The sequence below is a fragment of the Nannospalax galili genome, unplaced genomic scaffold (genome assembly GCF_000622305.1).
Source record: "Nannospalax galili isolate Female #2095 unplaced genomic scaffold, S.galili_v1.0 scaffold695, whole genome shotgun sequence".
Taxonomy (NCBI): domain Eukaryota; kingdom Metazoa; phylum Chordata; class Mammalia; order Rodentia; family Spalacidae; genus Nannospalax; species Nannospalax galili.
The window spans coordinates 1273438-1299662 of NW_008335601.1; the positions used below are offsets into that span (position 1 = coordinate 1273438).

General features: G+C 45.7%; 1 protein-coding gene across 1 annotated transcript in view; it reads left to right on the forward strand.

Annotated features, from left to right (window-relative positions):
• Cmtm7 (CKLF like MARVEL transmembrane domain containing 7) overlaps positions 1 to 11024 on the forward strand; it is a 39695-nt gene extending 28671 nt beyond the window's left edge. The window contains exons 2-5 of the mRNA XM_008830473.3: positions 193 to 366; positions 6248 to 6346; positions 9447 to 9528; positions 10790 to 11024. Coding sequence (XP_008828695.1) covers positions 193 to 366; positions 6248 to 6346; positions 9447 to 9528; positions 10790 to 10803 — 369 coding nt within the window. The 3' untranslated portion in view covers positions 10804 to 11024. The remainder of the gene's footprint in view (positions 1 to 192; positions 367 to 6247; positions 6347 to 9446; positions 9529 to 10789) is intronic.
• The last annotated feature ends 15201 nt before the right edge of the window (positions 11025 to 26225 follow it).

Consider the following 26225-nt stretch of genomic DNA (forward strand, 5'->3'; position numbering starts at 1 on the left):
ATGTATTTTTAAAGCCTGCGTCACACGAATGTGAAGTCTTCAAATCACCCAGCCAATTTGTGTGGGAATAACCTGGATTGTAGCAGTTTATCAGTTCAGGCCTGCCAGGGGAGTGGCTTGACTGGTTTTCTCTTGTCCCACCAGGACCCCATCTTGGGCAGATGTATGTCAACATCTTTGTATCCCTCTCAGGTCACCCTGCTGATTGCCTTCATCTGTGTGAGGACTTCCCTTCGGATCGACTACAGCGCCTACACTTTCTTTGAAGTAGTCACCATGTGCGACCTGATTATGATCCTGGCCTTTTACCTGGTCCACCTCTTCCGCTTGTACCGTGTGCTCACCTGCATCAGCTGGCCCCTTTCGGTAAGAGGGATGCCTGGCACTGCTGTCCACCCACAGGAGTCTGGCTATGGGCTCCACTCTTCCTATCTGCCCATTCCCCCTCTAGAGCCATGTAGGCTGCTTCAGCCTTCACTTGCCCACATCTCCGCTTGCTTCCTGCCAATTTCTCAAACTCACTTCTCAGCAGCTTGGGCTCCTTTAAGTGTTTCTCCTCTCTGCCTGTGGGGTTTGCCAGGACAAGCACAGAAGGAAGGAACTGGTGAGGATAGAGGATTTACTCTGCTGTGACAATTGAATGGTAACACTTGGTAGCTACACTGTACTGGCACAGACCAGAGAGATGGCTCAGTGGTTAAGAGTACTGCTCTTACAAAGGACCCAGCACCTATAACTTCCACCCATAACTTCCAGAGGATCCAATGCCATCTTCTGGTCTCTGTGGGCACTGGATGGCATGGGTACACTTGCATGCATGCAGGTGCTCATACAAATATAAATAAATAAATAAATAAATAAATAAATAAATAAATATTTTAATTTTTTTTTTTTTTGGTCTTTTTGAGACAAGGTCTCCCTGTAGCCCCAGCTGTCCTGGAATTCACTATGTAGACCAGGCTGGCCTTGAACTCACAGAGATCTGCCTGCCTCTGCCTCCCAAGTGCTGAGATTAAAGGTGTGTGCCACCATGCCCAGCTTTTAAATATTTTTATTTTTATAATTAATTTTATATGTATGAGTATATGGCCTACTTGTGTGTAAGTATACCTGTGTGTGCAATGCCTGCAGAGGTCAGAAGAGGGCACCAAATCTACTGAAACTGGAGTTACCAACAGTTGTTAGTTGCTATATGAGTGCTGGGAATTGAACCCAGGTCCTCTGTAAGAGAGCCAGTGCTCTTACCCACCAAGCCATCTCTCCAGCTCCTCACCCCCTATTTTTTTAAGTCAAAAAAAAAGTAAAATAAAATGCATGGTAGAGACCAAGAAAATAAACTAGAAGTTGCCAGGCTTTTTCTTTCCTCTATTATTACTTTGTTTTCCTAACATTTTTAAAACATAAAAATGGGGCTGGAGAGATGACTCAGCAGTTAAGAGCACTGGCAGCTCTCTCAGAGGACCTGGGTTTGGTCCTCTGCACCCACATAGCGGCTAACAACTGTCAGTAACTCCAGTTCCAGGGGATCTGATGCCCTCTTCTGACCTCCACAGGCATTGCACAACACTGGTGCATTTGCAGTCAAAACATTCATACACATAATGATAAAGATAAATAAATTTTAAAATATTTTAAAGTTCCAATAGCTTTACAGTTTTAAACAGAAGAAAAAAAAGGAAAAATTTCAGGTTACAAAATCTTTACCCCCAAAACAAAAACAAATTTTTTGTTTGTTTATTTTATTGATACAGGATCTCCCTGGAGCCCCAGCTGGCATTGCCTCCCAAGTGCTGGGACTAAAGGCATGCACTACCATGCCCAGCCCAAAAGCAAAGTTTTTAAAGATCACTTTTTCTTTCTTTTCTAAAATGTTTTATTTATTATTTTGATTTTATGTGTATGAGTGTATTGCCTGCGTGTATTTAAGTGCACCCATGTCATGCAGTGCCCATGGAGTCAGAAGAGGGCATCGGATCCCCTGGAACTGGAGTTAAGGACAGTTGTTAGCCACCATGTGGACTGGGAATCGAACCTGGGTCTTCTGCAAGAGCAGCCAGTGCTCTCAACTTCCCACTGAGCAATCTCTCCAGCCCCAAAGATTACTTTTTCTAAGTTGGGCAATGCAACAAATGTATTTAGTGACCAGTCATGAATAATTCCTATTGCACTAGTTGTCAATGAAATGAAGAAGAAAGCCCAACTTCACAATCACTGCCTCAAGTGATCCACTTTTTGGATTTTTATGGAATGCAAAAATAATGAAAATATGGCATATATACAAAATAGAGTATTATTCAGCCATAAAGAAAGTGAAATGAAATTTGCAGGAAAATTGGGCCTGGAAAATACATTAATCAAGGTGACCCAAACTCAAAAAGAAAAAAAAAGTACATGTTCTCCCTCACCTCATTGGGTGGACCCAAGCCTATGATGCATAAGCAAGTGTAAGTGTAGGTAATGTGACTAGAGAAGGTTAATATTAGTGACGAGGGAGGACAGAATGTATGCTGAAGAACACAGGAGTCATGAGAGACAGTAATGTAAAGCTCACTTCTTTCTAGCTTTAATTCTGTCAATTTTTTCTTTCTTATGATAGATATGTGGATTCAACTTTTTGGGTATTGAAGTAGCAAGAGCTAGTTTTGTCTTTCATTCCTTTATTTTTATTGAGACTGGGTGTCCCTTTTGGGGGGGCGTCTTTTTGAGACAGGGTCTCCCCTGTAGCCCCATCTGGCCTGGAACTCCAGGGTGACCTTGAACTCACAGAGATCTGCCTGCCTCTGCCTCCCAAGAGCTAGAATTAAAGGCATGTGCCACCAGGAGCCCAGGCTGTCCTCAAACTCTTCTTTTTCTTTTTTTTTTCTTTGAGACAAGGTCTCACTAGGTTGGCCTAGAGTTCTCCATGTAGACCAGGCTGGCCTCAAAATCATAAAGAATCATCTTCCTCTGCCTCCTGCATTACCATGCCTGGTTTATCCTCAAATTCTTGATGTAGCCAATGCTGAATTTGAACTTCTGATCCTCCTGCCTCCACCACCTGAGAGTTGGCTTTACAGGCAGGCAACATGACTATACCTAGTATATGTGGTGCTGGGGATTGAACCCAGGACTTTGTGTATGATAGACAAGCTCTTATCAACTGAGCTATAGCCCCAGTCTCCCACTATTTTTTTAAATTGTTATTTTTAATTTTTATTTCTTTATTTTTTTATTTTATGTGTATTTTATGTGTACCCATGTCTTGCAGTGCCCACAAAGGCCAGAAGAGGGTATCAGATCCCCTGGAACTGGAGTTACAGACAGTTGTTAGCTGCCATGTGGGTGTTAAGAACCAAACCCAGGTCCTTTGCAAGAATAGCCATTGCTCTTAACCATTAGCCATCTCTCCAGCCCCATGTTTGTTTGTTTTTTGAGACAGGGTCTCACTATGTAGCCTTGGCTGGCCTGGAACTCACAGAGATCCATTTGCCTCTGCCTCCCTGAGTGCTGGAATAAAGGTGTGTGCCGCCATGCCCAGCTTCCATTACTGTTATTTTTTAAGATTTTGCTTTTATTTTCAGTGCTGGGGATGGAACTCGGGGTCTGCACATACTAGGCAAGTGCTCTCCACTGAGCCACCCCCAAGCCCTATAAAGCATTGTAACCTGGAATTCAGGGACTTTACCAATCACCATGTCAAGTATACAGTTTAAGAGGTTTGTAGCGTATTTCCTAAGTTATGTAGCTACTACAACAGGCAATCTTAGATCATTTCATCCCCTCAAAAACAATTTCATCTTATTTTGACTGACCTCTTCCTCTTTTTTTAAATTTATTTTATTTTTATTTTATGTGTATGAGTATATTGCCTGCATGTATGTAAGTGCACCCATGTCCTGCAGTGCCCAAAGAGGTCAGAAGAGGGTGTTGAATCCCCTGGAACTGGGGTTAGGGACAGTTGTTAGCTGCCATGTGGGTGCTGGGAACTGAACCCAAGTCCTCTGCAAGAGCAGCCAGTGCTCTTAACCACTGACCCATCACTTCAGCCCCTCATTTGCTATTATTGGTGGGCATCTGGGTTGTTTCCATGGTTTGACTGTGATGAATGATATTGTTATGAATATTCATATGTGAGTTTGTGTGTAGAGGTATTTCCAAGTTTCCTGGGCATATATCTAAGAGGGGAATTGCTGTGTCACATGATAATCTATAATTGCTTGGGGAGCTGCCAGTCTAGAGGCCAGAGTGGCTGGACTATTTGGCCTTCTGTTAGCCATGTGTGAGGATGGCAGTCCCTCCATGGATTTGTTCTCACTTGTTAGCATCTGACTTCATGGCTCTAACTATTATAGTGGGTGTGAAATGGCATCCCATGTGGTTTGAGTTGCACTTCTTTAGTGGTTGTTGATGTCAATCATCTTTTCATATGCTTTTTGACTGTATTTCCTTGAAGTGTTCTCACCTTTTGCCTCTTCTCTAACTAGTGTCTTTGTATAGTTCTTCCTGTATTCTAGACAAAAGTTCCTTTTCAGATATATAATTTGTAAATACTCTCTCCCATTGTGTTGGTTGTTTCTTATTACATAGTGTCCTTTTGGGGTTTTTTTTGTTTTGTTTTGTTTTCTTTTCTATTTATTTTTGTTTGTTTTGTTTTTTGGTCTTTTTGAAACAGGGTCTCCCTGTACCCCCAGCTGGCTTGGAACTTGCTGTGTAGACCAAACTAGCCTTGAACTCACAGAACTCTGCCTGCTTCTGCCTCCCGAGTGCTGGGACTAAAGACGTGTGCCACCACACCTGGCTTCTATTTATTTTTTAGAATTTTATTCATTATTATTGTGTGTGTGTGTGTGTGTGTGTGTGTGTGTGTGTGTGTGTGTGTATGAGAGCCAGATGTATGTGCCAGGGCATACATGTGGAGGTCAGAGGACAAATGTATGGGACTGGCTCTCTCCCTCTACCTTTATGTGGGTTCTGGAGATTGAACTCAGGTCATCAGGCTTGTATGGCAAGTACCTTTACCCATCAAGCAACCTTGAAGCCCCTTGGTTTTCATTTATTTGAAACAAGATGGCCCTATGCAGCTCAAGCTGGGCTCCAACTCATGGTAATCCTCCTATCTCAGCCTCCTGAGTGTGGGATTACAGGCATGGGTCACCATGCCTGACTTAGATAATGTAAGGAACAAGTTTTACATTTCAATAAAACTAATTTCTCTGTCTCTCTCTGTCTGTCTCTCTGTCTCTGTGTCTCTGTCTCTCTCTTTCTCTGTCTCTCCCTCTGTCTCTCTGTCTCCCTGTCTCTCTCTGTCTCTCTGTCTCTCTCTCTGTGTGTGTGTGTGTGTGTGTGTGTGTGTGTCTATACTACAGTGCACCTATGGAGGTCAGGAGGTCAAAGGACAACTTTAGGCAGTCCATTCTTTCCTTCCACTAGGAGAGAATTGAAAGAGCATCAGGCTCAGCAGAGGGTACACTTCTGTGATAGCAGAGAAGAGATCCATATGAAGGGATCCACCTCACAGATGTGCCACCAGCCTCCTGTGACACATTCACTTGTTTCTATAGGGTCCCCAGAAATGAAGGCCCATCATGTCCACACCTGGGGTATGAGAAGAGAAGAATGCTGCTGTGATCAGCCACACAAAGTCAGCACACTACTAGAACTTTCTCTGGAGCAGAACAGAAAGGCTCACTCACACAGTTTCAGTGGCTTTTATTCTCAGAGCTGGAGTTTGCTTTTAACTCCCTGCCCTAGGAATTGCTAGAAGTTCATTTGGGGTTAGCAAGATGGCTCAGGGGATTAAGGGACTTGCCACCAAGCCTGACGATCTGAGTTCAATCCCTAGGTCACACTGGAATGAGAAAACTGCTAATTGTCCTTTGACCTCCAGATGTGTGCCATGCACAACTAAATAAATAAAAGTAATGAATTTTCTTTTAAAGGAGCTTATTTGTTCATTAGTAATTTTATCCAGAGGTCAAAGTTTACAAAGGAACGAGGCAGTTCTTAGTAGCTCCGCTCACTGAGACCCTCACTGAGCTCCACTTCATTTCTGTGTCCTCTACTGCTTGCCCAGCATCCTTTCTCATGGGCGTGGCCTCTTTCCGGCCCTGCTTTCTGCACTGGTTGCCTGTGAGCTATGCAGCTCTAACTGCTGAAGTGTTGTCAGGGTGAGGAAGCACAGCTGTCTCCTTGTCATCTCTTCTGATGCCCAGTTTGTTCCCTAAGCACTAGGGGTGACCTCTGTACCCACATCATTGCTCCCCCCCAGGAACTTCTGCACTATGTGATCGGCACCCTGTTCCTCCTCATCGCCTCCATTGTGGCAGCCTCCAAGAGTTACAACCAGAGTGGACTGGTAGCTGGAGCGGTGAGCACGCCCTGGGAACCTTTAGAAACCAGTCAGATCTGAAATGCTCTTTTCTTCCTGATGGGGGGCAGGGCAGGGGTTGGCTTCTGGGGCCTTTCTTCATAGAACCCATATCTACCTTGATCCAGCCAGCCAATTTCTCCAAAGAGCCTGACACAGAGACATACAACAGAGGGTCCTGGAAGGTAGACTTTTTGGGCCATTGACAAATTTGAAAAGCTTCAGTAACCCAGGCTTGCCTCTCCTGCAGCCACTATTTAAATGAGGGGGTAAATTGGTTTTCACCCCCCACTTCCACCGTGAGCATCTACATGTGGCTGCCCTTTCACCAGAGAGAAATATTTGGGGGGTCTTTTTCAGTCGTAAGGGAAGGGTACTGTGATCAACTAATGATGTCTGCCATGAATCCTAGCTTTGTATTTTGTCTTTATAAAAAGATTTTATATAGCCAGGTGTGGTGGCACATGCCTTTAATCCCAGCACTTAGGAGGCAGAGACAGGTGGATTTCTGTGAGTTCAAGGCCAGCCTAGTGTGCATAGCGAGTTCCAGGCCAGCTGGGGCTACAGGAAGATCCTGTCTCAAAAAAAAAAAAAAGAAAAGAAAGAAAGATTTTATGTGCATAAATGTTTTATCTGCATGTATGTAAATGCACCCATGTATGCAAATGCCCACGGAAGTCAGAAGAGGGCATTGGATCCCCTGGAACTGGAGTTACAGATGGTTGTTAACTGCCATGTTCATGCTGGGCCCTGATCCCTGGATCTCTGCAAGAGCATTCAGTGCTCTTAACCTCTGAGCCATCTCTCCAGCCCCTGTATTTTGTCTTTTGCTGATTTTTTTGTTTGCTTAATTTTATTTTGTTTCTTGTTTTTTTTTTTTGAGGGTCTCTGTGTAGCCCACGTTGGCCTCATACTTGCAGTGATCATCTGCCTCTTCCAAGTGATGGGATTTCAGGGATGTACCACCCTGCTCAGTTACCATTTTATTTTATTGTTGATAGCTGATGTATAGCTCAGGTTGACCTAAACATACTGTGCAGCTGAGGATGATTTTGAACTTCTGATCCTCCTGCCTCTACCTCCCTAGCACTGGGATTACAGACATGAATCACCACATCCAGTTTTACATGGTGCTGGGGATCAATCCCAGGACTTGTGCATGCTAGGCAAGTACTCTACCCACTAAGCTACATCCTTAACCTCAGACAAGATTCTTTTAAATGAGTTTCAAGAAAAGTTCTGCTGGAGTCTCACTTATGCACATCACCAGAATTCTCTAGACCATGGCCTGGCCAGGAGTTTGCTGTACTGCAAACTGAAGATCAGTACAGCAGGGACCAAACATCTCTGCAGAGGGGTGGCCAAGCCCATAAACACTGCTGCCCTCAACACACCTTCCACAGTGCCTCTCATGTGTTCCGGATTCCATGTGACCTCTAAGGAGAGAGGTGGCTGCTACTGTAGGTTGGCATCTGTCTGACAATAAATAGTGCAGGCTGACAGGAGTCAGGGAATCCCTGACCACTGGGTCTCAAGGCGCACATTGAGGGATTCCCAGTGGGTTTTATAATTAGGTCACATGTAACTATGTCAGCCCTAGAGTCCCAATGCTAGCATTTATCACATACTGGCCTGTGTCTAAGGGCAAACCCATACTACAGGAAGCCAAAAGAAGTAAAAGAAAACATGGCCCCTGTTCATGAGAAAGTAGCCCTCTGGTGTAGGAGATGAGGACAGGGCCCATGTGACAGCAAACAAACAAGGCACTGTGGTCTAGAATTGCAGTGATATAATAATAAACTGTTCAATTATGCAGTGCAGACAGTTGGAGACCGGGGTAGTAGTAATGGGCTAATTGTGCAGAACAGACAATGTGAAGTCAGGACAGGCTCTAATGGGCTAATTATGTGGCTTAGATAATCAGTACAAAGGGAACCAAAGACAAGGCTTTCCAAAAGAGGTGGGTATAGGCTGCTGCTGGGGACAACCAAGTGTGCCAACCAGCAGATAGGCCTGAAAAAAACCAGCAAGCCTCACTGGAAATCTTACCCTTTGCCTGACTGCTCCTGGACTGTACATGTCCAACATGAGCTGTTGACTGAAGTCACACAACAGTGATGACATGGTCACTGGAGGAGACTTTTGTGTGGGTCTGAGGACACCTGGGCCACAGTCTAGCAGACTGAGAGTCATGTAGTCCACTGCCCAGGTTCAGACCCTGTATATGGCCCTGGCTTGCTCTGGGGTCTTTGGCAAAAGAGGCGGTCTCCTATCCCTCCATGGTTAAGCTGTGAAATGAGAAGGTCATGGGGGGGGGACCTTGCTCACTTTATGGAGTTGTGAGGTTCAAGGAGTCAGGTCACCTGAAGGCTTAGAACCCTGGCAGGTAAGTTTAGAAACTGCTCAGTGCCTTCTGCCTGCTGTAGCTCTTAGTATGTGTCATTAGAGAGGCACATGGCCACAGGCTCATGGTTCCCAATACACCAGGGACCCATGACCACTCTCCCTCAACCGTCTTTGAGAAGCTTATTGGGTCAAGGTCAGCCCTTCTCACACCCAGCACTGGGTGGACCCTGGACTTATTTTTACTGTTATTTAAGTATGTACAGGCATAAAGTTAAAAACCAAGACCTCAGCCTCTGGCTTTTATGTGGCTATAAAGCCAGGGCAGACCAGAAAGCCTCTACCAGTGAAATGCTAACAATGCCTGCCATAAAACCCACAGGAATATTAAAATTTTAAAACCCAAATTAAAATTTCCAGTACTACCTTTTTCATCTTTAATAGTCATGGATCATCAAAGTCCAGTGGGTTAGCCACAACTTGGTTGTAAATATCAACTCAAGTTTGGGCCCTAGAGTTGCCTAAAGTGATGAGAGCGGAGGCCTTGCTGTAGGGCCTAAACAGGGGACCGGAGGCCCAAGACTAGACTTCTCTGAGCTCTTTCTCTGCAACTAAGAGGGGGTCGAGGCAGTTAGGTCAGATGGCTCCCCAGCTTCCTTCCTGTAATAGCAGCACCAGGAGCAGGCACAGAGAAGAAAACCAGATAGTGCTGCATGAGGATGGGCCCATGGCTATGAGTTTCCTTTTTCCACTGCAGATCTTTGGGTTCCTGGCCAGCTTCCTCTGTCTGGCCAGTTTGTGGCTGTCCTACAAGATCTCCTGCATAACCCAGTCAACAGGTGAGCTCCAGTTACTTGTACTCAGTGCATCTGAAAGGCCCCGATCAGGAGTGGGGGGCTTGTCCTTGACTCAGCAGTAAGGAATGATTCTGCCCTCCAGGAAGTTGGGTCCCAAGGGTCACTGAGAGTAGAGATGGAGGGCAGGGCCTAGAAGACAACCCTTATGGATGGACCATAAGGACCCCTCTCTAACTCATCCCACATGCTCTGCATCCAGCTTCTAGGTGCAGGCAAGCACGTTTTTCTCTTCTTTTGTTCGTTTGCTGGTTCCTTCCTTCCCTCCCTCCCTTTCTTTCTTTCTCCCTCTCTCATTCTCTCTTTCATTGTCTTTATTTTCTTTCCTTTCCCCCTTCCCTCCTTTCTTCCTTTATTTTTTAATTTTGAGACAAGGTCTCCCTATGCAGTCTTGGCTGGCCTAGAACTCACTATGTAGACTAGACTGGTCAGGAACTCAGAGATCCACCTGCCTCTGCCTTCCACATGCTGGATTAAAAGTGTGCACCACCATGCCTGGCCCTTGTTGGGGTTTTTTGGTGGTTTTTTTTTTTTTTTTTTTTAGGAATCATGTTCGAAGCTGGCCTCAAACTCACTACACAATTAGGTATGACCTTGAACTCCTGATCCTTCTGCCTCTGCCTCCAGAGTGTTGGGATTTTACAAACATTTTCTTGACATTATGACAAAAACAAAACATAGAACTCTTAGAAAATATAGGTGAAATTTTTGTTGTTTTTGTTTTTGGGTTGGTTTGGTTTGGTTTTTTGAGATAACCTCTCCCTGTGGCCCCAGCTAACCTGGAACTTGCTACAGAGGGTGATAGAGGAAGACATCCCACATCAACCTTTGCTTTTCCCCCCTCTCTCCCCCCACCTGTACACACACACAAAACACACACATGATCTTGAAAAAAAAGACAAAAAACACCATGGGAATCAGAGACAGGAGGATCACTGGAGTTTGGTAGCTGTCAACCTGGCTCCAGGTTCAGTAGCCCTGTTTGAAGGGTGAAGAGGGATAGAGTGGGAGACGCATCGTCCTCCTCTGGCCTCTGTAGGCATGCATGGGTGCACACACATGTGCACATGTACCACATACACTCACCTACACACACCCACACAATAAATAAATTCAGCAAATTAAATAATCCCAGTGGGAGTGGTGCAGGGAAGCAGTGAGAAGCAGGACTTCGGATGGAGCCAAGGGCTTCTGGGTAGGCTCTGTCCCTGGCAAGCTGACCTAACATTTCCATTTCTTTCTCAAGATGCATCTGCTTGACAAGGCCACAGTCTCCAGGCCCCATGAAAGGATCTGCAGGTCCTCCCCCTAAGAGGACCCCAGGTATGGCTGTGGACTGTTCAGGTGACACTAAGTTCCTGAGCACCAAGCAGCCAGAGCCACCTTCCTCAGTCTGCCTCAGAGAGCATCCTCCCGTTCTGGGCAAGGAAAATGACCTTGAGGGAAGTCTGTCCCTTCCACCCTGCTCTTAGCAACACTCAGGTACCAAGGACCACACTGACCACAGCAGAGAGACCTCTAAATCTGTCTGCACAGATGCGCCTTTTCTTCACATCCTTCTAGATGGAAACCGCCTGGAGTCCCCACAGAAGCAGCACCACCCCAGTTTATGCCTGTCAGTCAATCTGATCTTGAAGATGCTCTCTTCTAAGTGAAGTGCCTGCAGAAACATTATGTGGCCATCCTGTTTTTCCTGTCTCTGTTACCCGTGTGCACATCTGTGGTGCATACGTGTATGTGTGTGTGTGTGTGTGTGTGTGTGTGTGTGTGTGTGTATGTGTGTGTGAGTGGTTTTTAATAAAATACCAGCCAATTGCAGCAGACTTTCTTATTGAATGAAATGTCTCTAACACTAGGCCTTCCCACACCAGCTGAAGCCCCATGCTCTCTTCTAAACTATTTCTCTTTCTCTCCTTCCCCCAGCCCCCAACCCCCCCCACACTGAAATTGGAGGTAGAACCTTACATAGCCTGAGCTGGTCTTGAACTTGCTATGCACCCAAAGATGACCCTTAACTCCTGATACTCCAGCATCAACTTCCCAAGTGCTAGGATTACAGTTGTGCACAACCATATCCAGCCTTGACTTTTAATTTCCTGGACTTTAAACTCTCAAGTTAGGACTGGGGACCAGGGGTAGTTTTTAGGGTAATACTGGAGCACTATGGACACAGGGCAGAACCTTTATAAGAATCTTGGTGGTGGCGGGAGGTGAGGGGAGGGGGCTGGAGAGATGGCTCAGCAGTTAAGAGCACTGGCTGTTCTTGCAGAGGACCCTAGTTCGGCTCCCAGTACCCACATGACAGCTAACAACTGTCTCCATGGGCATTGTGACATGACTGCACTTATATACATGCAGGTAATACATTCATACACATAAAATAAAAATAGATATATCAAAAAAATAATTTTTTAAGAATCTAAGTGGGGCCTGGATAGAGGGCTCGGTGGTTAAGAGCATGTGCTGCTCTTGCAGACCCATGTTCAGTTCCCAGCACCCAGGTCTAACTCTAGCTTCAAGGAATCTGATGCCCCCTTCTGGCAGCACCTGTACTCACATGCACATACACACACACACACACACACACACACGCACACACACATACACACACACCCCCATACATGCACATATTTAAAACTAAAAAGTCTTGTTGGGGATGGTGGTGTATGCTTTTAATCCCAGCACTTGGGAATCAGAGGCAGGTGGATCTCTGTAAGTTCAAGGCCAGCCTGGTCTACATAGTGAGTTCCAGGCCAACTGGGGCTACAGGGAGACCTGTCTCAAAAAGACAAAAAAAAAAAAGAAAAAAAAAAGATCTAGGCAGGTTAACATCCTCACTGCAAATGAAGGCTCTGCATGTGGTGCTGGACATGGTGGTTCCCAACTTTAATCCCAGAACTTGAGAGGCAGAGCCAGGCCAATCTCATGAGTTTCAGGCCAGCCTGGTCTACATATGGAATTCCAGGCCAGCCAGGGATACATAATGAGACCCTGTCTATTAAAAGAAAACAGTACCTTCCCGTCTCCTGTTGTGGTATTTCAAACTTGCCCAGCCATAGCCAGGTGAGCCTAAGTATGGATGTGAGAGGTTGAAGGAAGATTGGGCCTATGGGTAAGAATTGGGAAGTTGTGGCCTGCCTCCTGGACCTGGAGCCTCCCCAGCCTATCTATCTCAGCAGTCCTGGGCTCCAGAAGATGAGGCCACGGCTAGGCTGCCTAGTCAGTAAAGTTGCTGGGCCCTGGGGGGGAAGGTGGGCAGATGAGGTAAGGGATGAGATGTGGCAAGCCTCTGCCACAGACAAGAGTGCTGCTTAGAGAGGGCCTGAAAATTAGCCATGTCTTTGAAGCCTTATGGGGGGAAGGCCACCTAGCCTGGAGTGACCAGCAGTGCAGCCTGGAAGGCCCCAAAAGGAAGCTAGCAGGAAGTGAGTTTGATGATGGTGCTGTCTCCTGGGTTGGGATGGGCAGCAGAGCCCACCTTAATGAGCTTCCTTCATAAGCAGTTGGCCCAAGGTAGAGAAACAGAGACCCAGAGTCAGCTCATCCATGGGCACCCTCAAGGCCTCTTTGCTAACGTAAAAAGCAAAATCCCATGGCCATGCAAATACGGCAGGACTTTGGGGCCCTGCTCAATCACCACTTCCCCCCTTAGGTGGATGAGTCACATCCTCTGAACCCTCAGAGGCCACCAAGGCTGCAGACACAGTGTGCAAAATATGTTAACCCCTTACAGCCATGCACAGCCACCAACAGTAGCAGTGATGATGGGAATCACCTCTGTGGGTGCCATACCTTATGCAAGCCTTGGGTGATGCTGGCCTCTGTGTGGCTTCCTTATACCAGGGTGGGAGAGAGCACTGGGACCCTCTACTGCCTCAGATTTCCTCAGGCCCCACAAGACCTACCCAGCACAGGAACAAGTCTACAGATGAGAACACAGCTGCAGACACAGCACAAGACAGCTTTTCAGGCAGAGCCTGCCTGCTTTCTTTTTTATTTTATTTTATTTTATTTTATTTATTTTATTTATTTATTTGCCCCAGGCTGACCTGAAACTCACTATGTAGCCCAGGCTAGCCTTGATCCTTTTGACTCACTCCAGAATACTGGGATTACAGGAATACCCCGCCGTAGATTTAAATTTTTGCTACATAGACACTCCTACTGAAAACTGGATCTGAAGGCACCCTGGAATCATGTTCCCTGCAGAGAGTAAAGTGTAGTCTTGTGTTTGGGATTAAAGGTGTGCACCACCGTGCCCAGCTTATTTTAATTTTAAATTATTTATTTATATTTCTTGTGTATGAGTGTTTTGCCTGAATGTATATAAGTGCACCTGTGTATGCAGTGCCCTTAGAGGTCAGAAGAGGGCATCAGATTCTCTGGAACTGGAGTTATAGACAGTTACTAGTTGCCATGTGGGTGTTGGGAACCAAACCCAGGTCCTTTGGAAGAACAGCCAATGCTCTTAACCACTGAGCATCTCCCCAGTCCACCTTCTTTAAAAAAAAAAAAAATTATTATTTTTATTTTATTTTTGACAGGGTCTCCCTAGTCACAGTCCATCTGGAAGTCACAATGTGGACCAGGGTGGCCTCAGTCTCACAAAGATCTACCTGCCTCTGCCTCCTGAGGTATTATTTTTATTTTATGAGTGTATTGCCTGCACGTGTATAAGTGCACCTGTGTTATGCAATGGCCACAGAGGTCAGAAGAGGGCGTCAGATCCTGATCCCCTGCAACTGGAGTTACAGATGCTGGTAGCCACCATGTGGGTGCTGGGAATTGAACCCAGGTCCTCTGCCAAGAGCATCTGGTGCTCTTAACCAATGAGCCATCCCATCTTCTTTTATTTATTTCTATTTTATGTGCATGAGTATTTTGTCTGCATGATGCAAGTTCACATACATGGTTCAGTGGTTAAAAGCACTGGCTGCTCTTCCAGAGGATCTGAGTTTGGTTCTCAGCACCCACATGGCAGCTAACAACCATCTGTGACTCCAGGGTATTCCTCATCCTCTTCTGGCCACTATGGGCACTGCATGCATGTGAAACACATGAAACACAGGCAAAACACTCATACACATAAAATAAAAATGAATAAAATATATTTTAAAATAAAAAATAAGTTTAAATTAAATTTAAATTTAAAAAATTTTATTTTAAAAGTTTGTAACCTGGGGGTGGAAAGATGGCTCAGTGGTTAAGAGCACTGGCTGCTCTTGTAGAGGACCTGGGTTAGGTTCCCAGCACCCACATGGTGGTTAACAACCATCTGTAACTCCAGTTCTAAGGAATCTGACACCCTCTTCTGGCCTCCTTGAGTATTATATGCAGGTGCACTTACATACCTGCAGGCAAAACACTCATACACATTAAATTAAATAAATAAAAAGTTTGTAAGCTGTTGGGATGAAAGAAGTGGCTAGACTTCCACTGGGCACCAGACAAGGGTGGAGGGCCGGTTGGGAGGAGGAGATGGCCATCCTTCAGGGAGACCACAGAGAGTGCTTGCTACCTCTTGGAAGGACTAAGGCTGCAGATGAGTTGCCAGGGTTTTATTGTCTATGTACCTAGGAAACTAAAAAACAAACAAAAAGCCAACAAATCTCCACATACAGTTGCACAAAAAAAGCAACAGCTATGATCCGAGAAGAGTACTGCTCTAAGTCACTGCAGACCCTGCCTGCCGGGCTCCACGCTGGTGGCAGCTGGCCAAGGGCTGCCACATGCCACTTGCTCACGGCTGCCAGCTGCCCCAGTGACCCAGAAACTTGGAAGTCCTGGATTTTCTGGCTAAACATTTCCTGACCTGGAGTCGTTGCCAAAGAAACCTAGAGATCGACTTGAGACCAAGCAAAACCTGTTTGGAGGCAGATGCAGCTGGCTGGACTAGCCAGTCCAGGAGCGGCCACACCCATTCCAGCTCTGTGGGATAATGGGGAGGTGGGGAGAAGGCAGCCAGAGACCCACAGGACTGCCCGCTGCTTACTCCCGAAGGCACGCGGGGTGGAGACTCTCCCGAGGGAGCCCCACCACCACCACCACCGCTATGCGAACTTGCAGCAAAGCAGCCCTCCTCCCAGATCCACTCTGCTTCCCTGTTGTAAAAATAAAACCCCACCGGCAGGTGGAGGTCATGGCTATGCGCGTGCCCTCTGGCGGCCAGCCAGACGCACTGCCGCCCTGGTCCTGCCACAGCAATACATATGGAATGCCAGGTTTATCTGAGGCCAGGGCTCAGAAATTTGCATTTTTATGCGAACCTCAAGCACATCACTTAGTCATGGTCCTCAACTCAGGATACACACACTTTCATGACTGGTCCTTGCCTGGCCCCCACCTTCCCTCTGTCCCTCCCTTCAGATTAGTTTTTTATTTGTATTTATTTATTTTTATGCGTATGAGTGTTTGCATGCATGTATGTAAATGCACCAAGTGCAATGCCCAAAGAGGAAAGAAGAGGGCATGGGATCCCCTGGAACTGGCATTACTAAGTTGTTAGTCATTATGTGGGTGCTGGGAACCAAACCCTAGTCCTCTGCAAGAGCAGCCAGTGCTCTTAACTGCTGACTCATCTCTCCGGCCCCCAGATTAGTCTTTTAGAACACAGTGAGCACCCAAGTAAAAATCAAGACAACAGCCTACGTTTAACTGTGGCCACATGCTTCCCCTCTAACCCCAGCATTCCCTTTCCAAGATCACCTCTAGAACCACCACTCGCCAATTATTCCAGTTCCACTGTAGTTGCTCTAAAGGTGCATGAATGATGTGAGTTGGTATTTAAGAGGGGTTTCCACTATGTAACCCTTCATTCACTTGCTATTACACAACACAATTTTTTCATCTTCTTGGTCTCAATCTCTCTCCCACACCTCTACACCTTCAAGATAGGGTTCACTCTGTAGCCCAGGCTACCTGGAACTCATTATATATGGTCTTAATCTCAGGATGATTCAGCCTCCCAAATGCTGGGATTACAGGGGCACACCACCACGCTTTACTCTTGTCTCTTGATCTAAGCCACAAGCCCCAAAAGGACTGTAACCATTTCCTGTGTGCCCTGGGAGCTCAGCTTTCTGGCCTCCAGTAGTTCCTGTTCTTGTTTGCTTTCTGTTGCTGTGATAAAAACCATGACCAAAGTAACTTGGAGAGAACCCAAGGCAGGAGCTTGAAACAACCCATGGAGGAATTCTGCTTACTGCCTTGTTCCCAGGATCATGTTCTGCTACATTATACATCACAGGTCCCCCTGCCTAGGGATGGCACTGCCCACAGTGGGCTGGGCCCTCCTACATCAATTAGCAGTCAAGAATATGCCCCACAGATATGGCCACAGGTCAATCTGAATGAGGAAAATCTTCAGTTGAGGGTCCCTCTTCCCAGGTGTGTCAAGTTGACAACCATAATTAGCCATCGCATCCCCAAAGCAGGGTGTGTCTTTCTTGTACCTCTCAGCTGTCACCTAGGAGCTTTCCTGCTGTGGTGGTTGTCACAGGCCAACTCAGCACCTATACATGTGCAGCCTACAGTGCAGAGGGCTTTGTGCCCTGCAGGGTCTAACTGTATCTCCAGTGGCATACAGGAGTCAGTGCATACTGTATTTCTCCCTCCTGGGACAGGTGAAGGTACCTCACACAGCTTCTTAGAGGAAAATTCATATAAAGGGCAGACACACCAACACCAAGAGTGCTTACCCATGAAGCTTCCAAGTGTGGTGGCTGAAAGACTGTGTCTTACCTGGCAGACGGAAAAATACTTGGTCTGCTCACACAAGGTGTCTTCTGAGCGGAGTGCTATGCAGAGCTTCAAGATGGACAGCCTGCCTAGCCAATGGGTAGCAGGGTGTGTCTTTCTTGTACCTCTCAGCTGTCACCTAGGAGCTTTCCTGCTGTGGTGGTTGTCACAGGCCAACTCAGCACCTATACATGTGCAGCCTACAGTGCAGAGGTCTTTGTGCCCTGCAGGGTCTAACTGTATCTCCAGTGGCATACAGGAGTCGGTGCATACTGTATTTCTCCCTCCTGGGACAGGTGAAGGTACCTGACACAGCTTCTTAGAGGAAAATTCATATAAAGGGCAGACACACCAACACCAAGAGTGCTTACCCATGAAGCTTACAAGTGTGGTGGCTGAAAGACTGTGTCTTACCTGGCAGACGGAAAAATACTTGGTCTGCTCACACAAGGTGTCTTCTGAGCGGAGTGCTATGCAGAGCTTCAAGATGGACAGCCTGCCTAGCCAATGGGTGCTGGAACTTTACTGTGGATGAGGAAGTAGAGACATAGAACGTCACCATCTTTGTTTCCAGAGTTCCTGGCATCATAAAAATGAATGAGGGCTGGTGAGCTGGCTCAGTATGGGTAGAGACTTGCCTCCAAGTCTGATGATGTAAGTTCAATTCCTGGGACCCACATGGTGGAGAGAACCAACTCCTAAAAGTTGTCCTCTAACTTCTACAGGCATATTGTGGTATGTACACTTGCAATCACACACATGAATGTTTATGTACGCACACTAAATAAATGTAATTCAAAGAAAATCAAAAAAGCTTATGAACATGAGCTGTGGAGTTTGCAGCACAGGATATTTGTGGTGCTGTTGTGTAGGTGTGTCAATCAGTTTGCTTTCACTTGATACAGCCTGTGGTAAACTTCTACTGTCCCAGGCTGGGACACAGCTCAGCAGTAGAGGGAACTCTTCTCTGTCGAGTGCTGTATTAGTTACTTTTCTGTTGCTGTAATAAAACACTGTGACCAAGGGAACATAAAAGGAAGACTTTATTTAGCTTACAGTTCCAAAGGGGCAAGAGCTCATCATGGTAGGGGCGTGGCAGCAGAGGTGGCAGAAGCTAAGCTCTCACGTCTTCAAGCAGGCACAGGAAGCAGAGAATGAGTGGAAATTCGGCAAGGCTTAAGAACCCTCTAAGCCCGCCCCCAGTTATGTGCTTCATCCAGCAAGGCAGATACAAACAGCGCCACCAACTGGGGACAAAATGTTCAAATACTTGGTGCCTATGAGGGACATCCTCATTCAAACCACCACAAGTACCTTGCCTTAAGTTTAACCCAACAGTACCTCGTGGGCTTCATTGGTGGCCAACCAATATGGTCAGTACCCTGGGCCAATCAAGACTGGACTAGCAAAGGCATTCCTACACTAGGTGTCTCTCACCATGGGAACATTTGGCTATGTACAAGCTCAGTAATATATATACACACATACATGTACTTACATAAATGCAAGCACATACAGACACATACATGGTGACATGAAGCAACCACAACTAGAGAAAAGCACTTAGACTAAGGCAGTGGTGGTGCACACCTTTAATCCTAACACTCGAGAGGCAGGGGCAGGTAGCTGTCTGAGTTCCACGCCACCCTGTCTCAAAAGCCAAAAACTACGTGACCATCGTTTCTGCTACAGACCAGTGAACCTGCTCAAATCCACCTCGTGTGTACAGCCACTTAAAATACTCAGAAGCCTAATGGGAATTTATGGAAGTGACTTTTAATCATCAAGGTTGTATCATTTGCCAATTGTACCAGGCTCTTCAATAATGCCTTCAACCTAGCTGACTAATTATCTTCATCTACTTACCTATTCCACAGCTGATAATTCCCTCCGCTTGCCTGAGCACCTGTTTTTATCACCAATAGGTTAACAGATCTAAGTAGAGACCAGTTGGACAGTGTCTCAGGTGTTCTGTGGCCACATTTCTCTGCCTGTGATCTGCTTATGTTGACAGAATGCCAACTTCTGGATTCAGAAAAGGAATAAGCAGGCTCATCCCTAACAAGGAAGACAGGGCACATCTGACCTAGGGAAGGGCATAGGGGCCATAAGAAAAGTAACTTTGGAGGGGAAGAAGGTTGGGATAGGATCTCATGTAGCTTAGGCTGACCTTGAACTTGCAGTATGGCAAAGGATGACCCTGAACTCCTAATCCTCCTGCTTTCCACCTCCCAAGGGCTGAGATTACAGGCATGTACCACCAAACACAGTTTAAGTGGTCCTGGGGTGTATGTTCATCTTGCCTACATAGCAAATCAAGGCCAGCCCAGGCTGGAAGAATATGGGAGGGAGGAGGGAGGGAGCAAGAGAGAGGAGGGAGGGGATAGAGAGGGAGGGAGAGGGAACAAGGAAAAGAAACAAAGCTGGGAGTGGGGTCAGAAAGAACTGGAGGACCAAATAAAAAAGGCTGCACGGCTTAAGTCTGGAGTTCCAGCTCCCAAATGGAAAACAATGGAACCAAAATAAAAATAGTTCAGTTAAGTCCAACAGATGAAAGAGACAGAGCACCCAGAGAACTTAGACTGTCAAACAGCAATCTGAAAGAAAATATAGCAAATATAGTTTAAAACTTAACATAGGGCAGGAGAGATGGCTCAGCAATTAAGAGCTCATGCTGCTCTTGCAGAAGACCTGAGTTTGTTCCCAGCACCCACTTTGTATAGTTTATAAAACTCCTGTAACTCCAGCTCCAGGGAGATCCAATGCCTCTGGCCTCCACAGGCACCTGCACTCACATGCACGTAATTAAAAATAATAAAAATAAATCTTGGAGCTGGAGAAATGACTCAGTAGTTAAGAGCACTGGCTGCTCTTGCAGAAGACCTGAGTTCAGTTCCCAGCACCCAATAGCAGTTAACAACTGTCTGTAACTCCAGTTCCAGGAGATCCAATGCCCTCTTCTGACTTACACAGGCACTGCACGACATGGGTGCACTTACATACACGCAAGCAATACACTCATACACCCAAAATAAAAATAAATGAAAAATAAATCTTTAAAACTCAATGTACTAAGTAAACAGCAAATTAGAATCAATATTCAAATGAATACTTAAGAGAAACTTTGGTTTTTGAGTTAGCATCAGAATTCAGCACAAGGAGGTAAACAGAAAATACTATGGAGAAGTTAATATTACAGAGGACAGAATGTAAAGGTCCTACGTCTATCTAATAGAGAATGCAGAATCAGAGCAGAAGGCAATTCCAAAGGGGAAACAGGTTAAGAACTGTCCAGAAGTGAGAAACATCAGTCCTCAGACTCAAGAAGCATGATGACTCAGCAAGTTAAACCCACATGAGGCATGGAGGCACCCACCTACACCAGCACTGAATAAGGCCGAAGGATCTTGAGTTCAAGGTCAGCCTGGACTGCATAGTGAGACCCTGTCATGAAAGAAAATAGCAAGAAAGAGATTACCTTGAATTCAATTTACAGGAAATACTGGAAATGGACAAATCAGTTAGATTAGATAACCTGACAACATAAACAGATGAATGTACAACATCAGCTGACTGGAAGCCACCAGAAAATTAGGAAGTGACAAGGTGTTATAAGGTTGTTGACAAGATCAAAAACTAAAATTCAGGGCTGGAGAGATGGCTCAGCAGTTAAGAACACTGGCTGTTCTTGTAGAAGCCAGGGTTTGGCTCCCAGCACTTACATGATAGCTCACAACTGCCCATAACTCCAGCTCCAGGGAATCCAATGCCCTCTTCTGGTCACCTCGAGCATCTGCATGCATGTAGTAGTGCACAGATACAGAAAAATAGACACACACATAAATAAAAATAAAATCTAAAAAATATTTTAAATCACAATTCAAAGCCAGATGTGGTTGGAGTGCACAGTTAATGCTAGTACTTGGGAGGCAAAGACAGGAGAATCTCTGTGAGATTGAGGCCAGCCTTGTCTACATAGCAAGTTCCAAGCCAGCTGGGGCTACAGGGAGACTCTGTCTCAAAAACAAAATAAAAAATCCAGAGTAGACAAACAACTCACAGGAGTGTGGGAACCTACAAGGATAAAAATAATGCCTTTAATTCCAACACTTGGCAAGGATAAGTGGATCACTGAGTTCCAAGCCAGTCTGCTCTACATAGGGAGTTCCAGGCCAGCCAGAGTTACACTGAGACTGTCTCAAAACAAAACAAAACAAAAACAAAAACCCAGAGTGGCATGGTGACACACACCTTCAATCCCAGCATTCATGAGGCAGAGGCTGGTAGATCTCTGTGAGTTGCAGGCCAACCTGGTCAATACAGGGAGTTCCAGGCCAGACAGAGTTACACAGTGAGACCCTGTCTCAAAAGTCAAAACATAAGAAACCCCCCAAACAAAAACAACTGAGGAGAGAGAAACCATGAGGCTCGCTGGAAACAGCAGATAAAAATGAAACTTTATTTTAGACCCAGACCAGCAAAAATGTTAGGCTGTGCTAATCAAGGGCAGGACAGAGCAAGGAAAAGCCCTCCCATTCCCTGTGAGGGAACCTCAAACTGTGTCTCCTAGGGGAGACCATTTGGAAGCAATTAATGACTTGAACACAGCACCAATTATATCACAGTTTAAACAGTCAAAACAAATGGTTTTCAAAGCTTTTATTTTGTATGTGTGGTTCTGGTGTTGGAACCCAGGCTCTAACACATCAGGCACCGCTGAGCTACATCCTCAGCCCTTGGTCTTTGAGACAGAGTCTCACAGTGTAATGCAGGCTAGCCTCAGACTCCATTTCCTGAGCGTTAGGAACCCAGGCATGCACTAACACACTGGCTGATTTTCAGGACTTGACTTTTTCAGTGTTACAGTGAACAAACATGCCCTTGGAACTTACAGGGCCTAAAATTTTTGTTGCTGTTCTTGAGATAGGGTCTCACTATGTACCACTGGCTAGATTGGAACTATGTAGACCAAGGTGGCCTGAAATTCACAAAGATCTGCCTGTCTCTGACTCCCAAGTGCTGAGATTAAAGGTGTGAGCCACCACCCAGCTAAGGCTTGAAATATTTCAAAAATTAAAAATAAAAGTATACAGGTAAGGTGGTGCACGCCTGCAATCCCAGCACTTGAGACATGGAAGCAGGAGGATCAGGAGTTCAAGGTCATCCTCCACTACATACTGAGCTCAAGGCCAGCCTGGGATACATGAGCTCCTATCTCAAAACAAAACGATAAAATAGTCAAACATAAAAAATATAAAGGACTATACACATACATACATACAAATTAATAATAAGTGATTTAAAGAAACATTTATTATTGCTGGGCGTAGTTGTGCACACTATGCTGTTGATCCCAGCACTTAGGAGGCAGAGGCAGGCAGATCTTTGTGAGTTCCAGGCCAGCCTGATCTACATAGTGAGTTCCCGGCCAGTTGGGGCTACAAGGAGACCATGCCTCAAAAAGATAAAAAAAATTATTTTATTTGTATGTGTATGAGTGCATTGCTTGCATGTGTGTAACTACACCTATGTCATGCAATGCCCAAGGAGGTCAAAAGGAGTCAGATTCCCTGAAACTGGAGTTATGGATGGTTGTAGGTCACCATATGGGTGCTGGGACTTGAACCCAGGTCCTCTTCAAGAACAGTCAGTGCTCTTAACCACTGAGCCATCTCTCTAGCCCCTATAAATTTTTTTTGGGCGGGGTCTTTTTGAGACAGGGGCTCTCTGTAGCCCCAGCTAGCCTGGATCTCGAGATGTAGACCAGGCTAGCCTTGAACTCACAGAGATCTACCTGCCTCTGCCTCCTGACTGCTGGGACTAAAGGTGCACGCCTGGCTACAGTAAGTAATTTTTTTGAAGAACCAGCTATATGGCTCAGTGAGTAAAGGTTCTTATCATCAAGCCTGACCACCTGAGTTTGATCCCAGGCACTTACATGGTGGAAGGAGAGAACAGATTCTTGAAGGTTGTCCTCTGACCACCAGGAACCCACACATACACCCATGGAAAAAAAAAAAAAAAACGTAAAAAATGAATGTTGGGGAAATAGCAATACTCACTATCTTTAAGGGGGCTGCAGAGATGGCTCAGTTATTAAGAGCACTGGTTACTCTTGCAGAGGACCTGGGTTCAAATCCTAGCACCCACATAGTGGCTAACAACCAAACTTAACTCCAGTTTCAGGGAATCAGATGCTCTCTTCCATCCTCCAGGGGCACTTCACAACATGGGTGCACTTACACACATGCAGACATAACATTCATACACATAAAAGAATAATTTTTTAAAAAAAGCTACCTTTAAGCTGGGCATGATGGCACATGCCTTTAGTACCAGCACTTGGGAGGCAGAGGCAGGCAGATCTCTGTGAGATGGAGGGCAGCCTGGTCTACAGAGTGTGTTCCAGGCCAGCTAGGGTTCAGGGAGACCCTGTTTTGGAAGACAACAAAAAAAAGGGGGGCGGGGGGAACTGGACAGATGGCTCAGCAGTTAAGAGCACTGGCAGAGGCAGGTGGATCTCTCTGAGATCAAGGCCAGCCTAGTCTAGGTAGCAAGTACCAGGCCAGCTGGGGCTACAGGAAGATGCTGTCTCAAAAAACTAAAAATCAATTAATCAGTAAATCAACCAATAATGCTACACTTATTAATAATTTTCTGATATAGTTACTTATAGAATTATAATTTAGTCTAAAAAAATAAAATGGATATTTCAAGGTAGTCAGGACTGCAAATGTGTGTGTAGGTGATGTGTGTAGGTGCATGTGTCTAGGTGCATATATATGTTTGTGTGTAGAATAAAGGACAACCTCAGTGTTGTCCCTCAGGAGCCACCCACCATGTTTTTGGAAACAAGGTCTCTCACAGCCCTGGAGCTTGCCAAGTAGGCGACACTGGCTAGTCCAAAAACCTCAGGGATTGGCCAGTCTCTGGATCCCCAGTGTGTGCCAACACATCCAGCTTCTATTTTTAATTCTTTTATGAGTATGTTTTGTCTGCATGTATGTAAGTGCACCTGTGTCGTGCAATGCCCCTGAGGACAGACAGAAGATAACTGATAAACCATCTCTCCAGCCCATTTATTTTTTTCCTTCCTTCCTTCCTTCCTTCCTTCCTTCCTTCCTTCCTTCCTTCCTTCCTTTTCCTTCCTTCCTTCCTTTTCCTTCCTTTCCTTCTTTTTATTTGAGCTAAGGTCTCATTATGTAGCTCTGGCTGGCCTAGAACTTGCTATGTCGATCAGGCTGGCCTCAAACTCAGTGATTTGCCTGCCTCTGCCTCCTGAGTGCAAGAATTAAGGGCTTATGCCACAAAAAAAAGTGTGTGTCTGTACACGCATGGGTGAGTGCAGGTACCCACAGAGACCAGGAGGCATCAGATCCCTGGAGCTGGAGTTCTAGGGGTCTGTGAGTCCACCCCATGGGTGCTGGGAAACAAATTCAGGATCTAAGAGTAGTACTTGCTCTCAACCACTGAGCCATCTCCCCAGTCCTGACAGATGTTTTTTGAACTGGGGGTTTGATTTCTCCTAAGTGTATTACCAGGTTTATTTCTCCTAGCTACAACAAACACACTAATCCCCTTTTCTTTGTTAGAGCAGAACTTTGATAGGTACCAGGATACAAGCTTCCTAAGGTGGCGGTCTTGTGGTACTCCAATGGCACAGTGCATCCGTTCTCCATGGCAGTGTGTTAACTTTTAGCAAAGGGCATTCCACATCTTTCAATGGGATGAGTCAAGTCCACTAGGGGCATCCGCAAAAGAAACATCTTAAGAGACACAGGGAAAATGAACAATTCCTCTCTTCTTTGGACACTGTCCTGTGAGATGATGTCTTGATATATTGCCATCATCTTACACTACAAAGTCTCAATTTTGAGGACAAAACTCCCTACAGAAGAGGATGGGCTCAGGATAATAGTCTCGAACCACTGATTTTACCAGGTTGGTCTTGAACTCCTGGGCTCCTGCCTCAGCCCCCCCAAGTGCCTGGATCCACTACAGACAGGCCACCAAGCCTGGTGCCCTTCCCAGCCTTCCCATGAAGTGTCTTCCCTACTGTCTAAGACATTGCATTGGTTTTCTGCTCTTGGCAGCTTGCTGCAATTTGATACAATGTTCTTTATCATCACAAAACTCTGAAGAATGTACAAATTCCAGTGAGTTCTTGATGACCATAAGGATCTTGTTATTCTCCTAGACTGGAGGCAGGAATTCTGCAAACTACACACATAGTTCCAGCTTCAGCAGAGCCTCCCTAGTTTTGTGGCACTCTCTCCTTGTCAGTAAGCAGCTGCAGACAGATTGTACCTATTTTGTTTGTGACCAGCTCTAGAATGTGAAGCAGAGTTTAAACTCACTTCTTTAAAATTATTTAGGTGGGTATGGTGTTGCACACCTATGACCCTGGAACTTAGGAGGCAGAGTCAAGAGGATCAGAAGTTCAGGTAATCCTTGGCTACACAGTAAGTTCGAAGTTAGCCTGGGCTACATGAGATTCTGTATCAAAAAAAAAAACCACAATAACAAAACAACAACAACAACAAAAGAAATAAAAACCAAGAGTGGGAAAAAGAATTTAAAAGTCTGGAACATTATTTTACAAGTCATCACATGTGACTCCCTAAGAATATTTTTGTTTGTTTGTGGACAGGGTCTTACTCCTGTGTCAACCAAGCTGGCCTCACACTAGTGATCCTCCTGCCTCAGCCTCCTGAGTGCTCAGATTACAGGCCTTTGTGCTGTCACACTTGCCAAAAACGCTGTGTAAATGTATATTCTAAGTTCCACCAAGAGGGACAGCTCATGTATGGGAATGGGCTTGTTTCTTTTCCAGACTCACTCGTTCCAACTGTGTGCACCCAAATCCTAGTGTTCTGTGCAAGCTCTCCATAAGACTGGACAGCCAGCCAGCTCCCTCAAACACAGACATTTCATTTAAACACGTT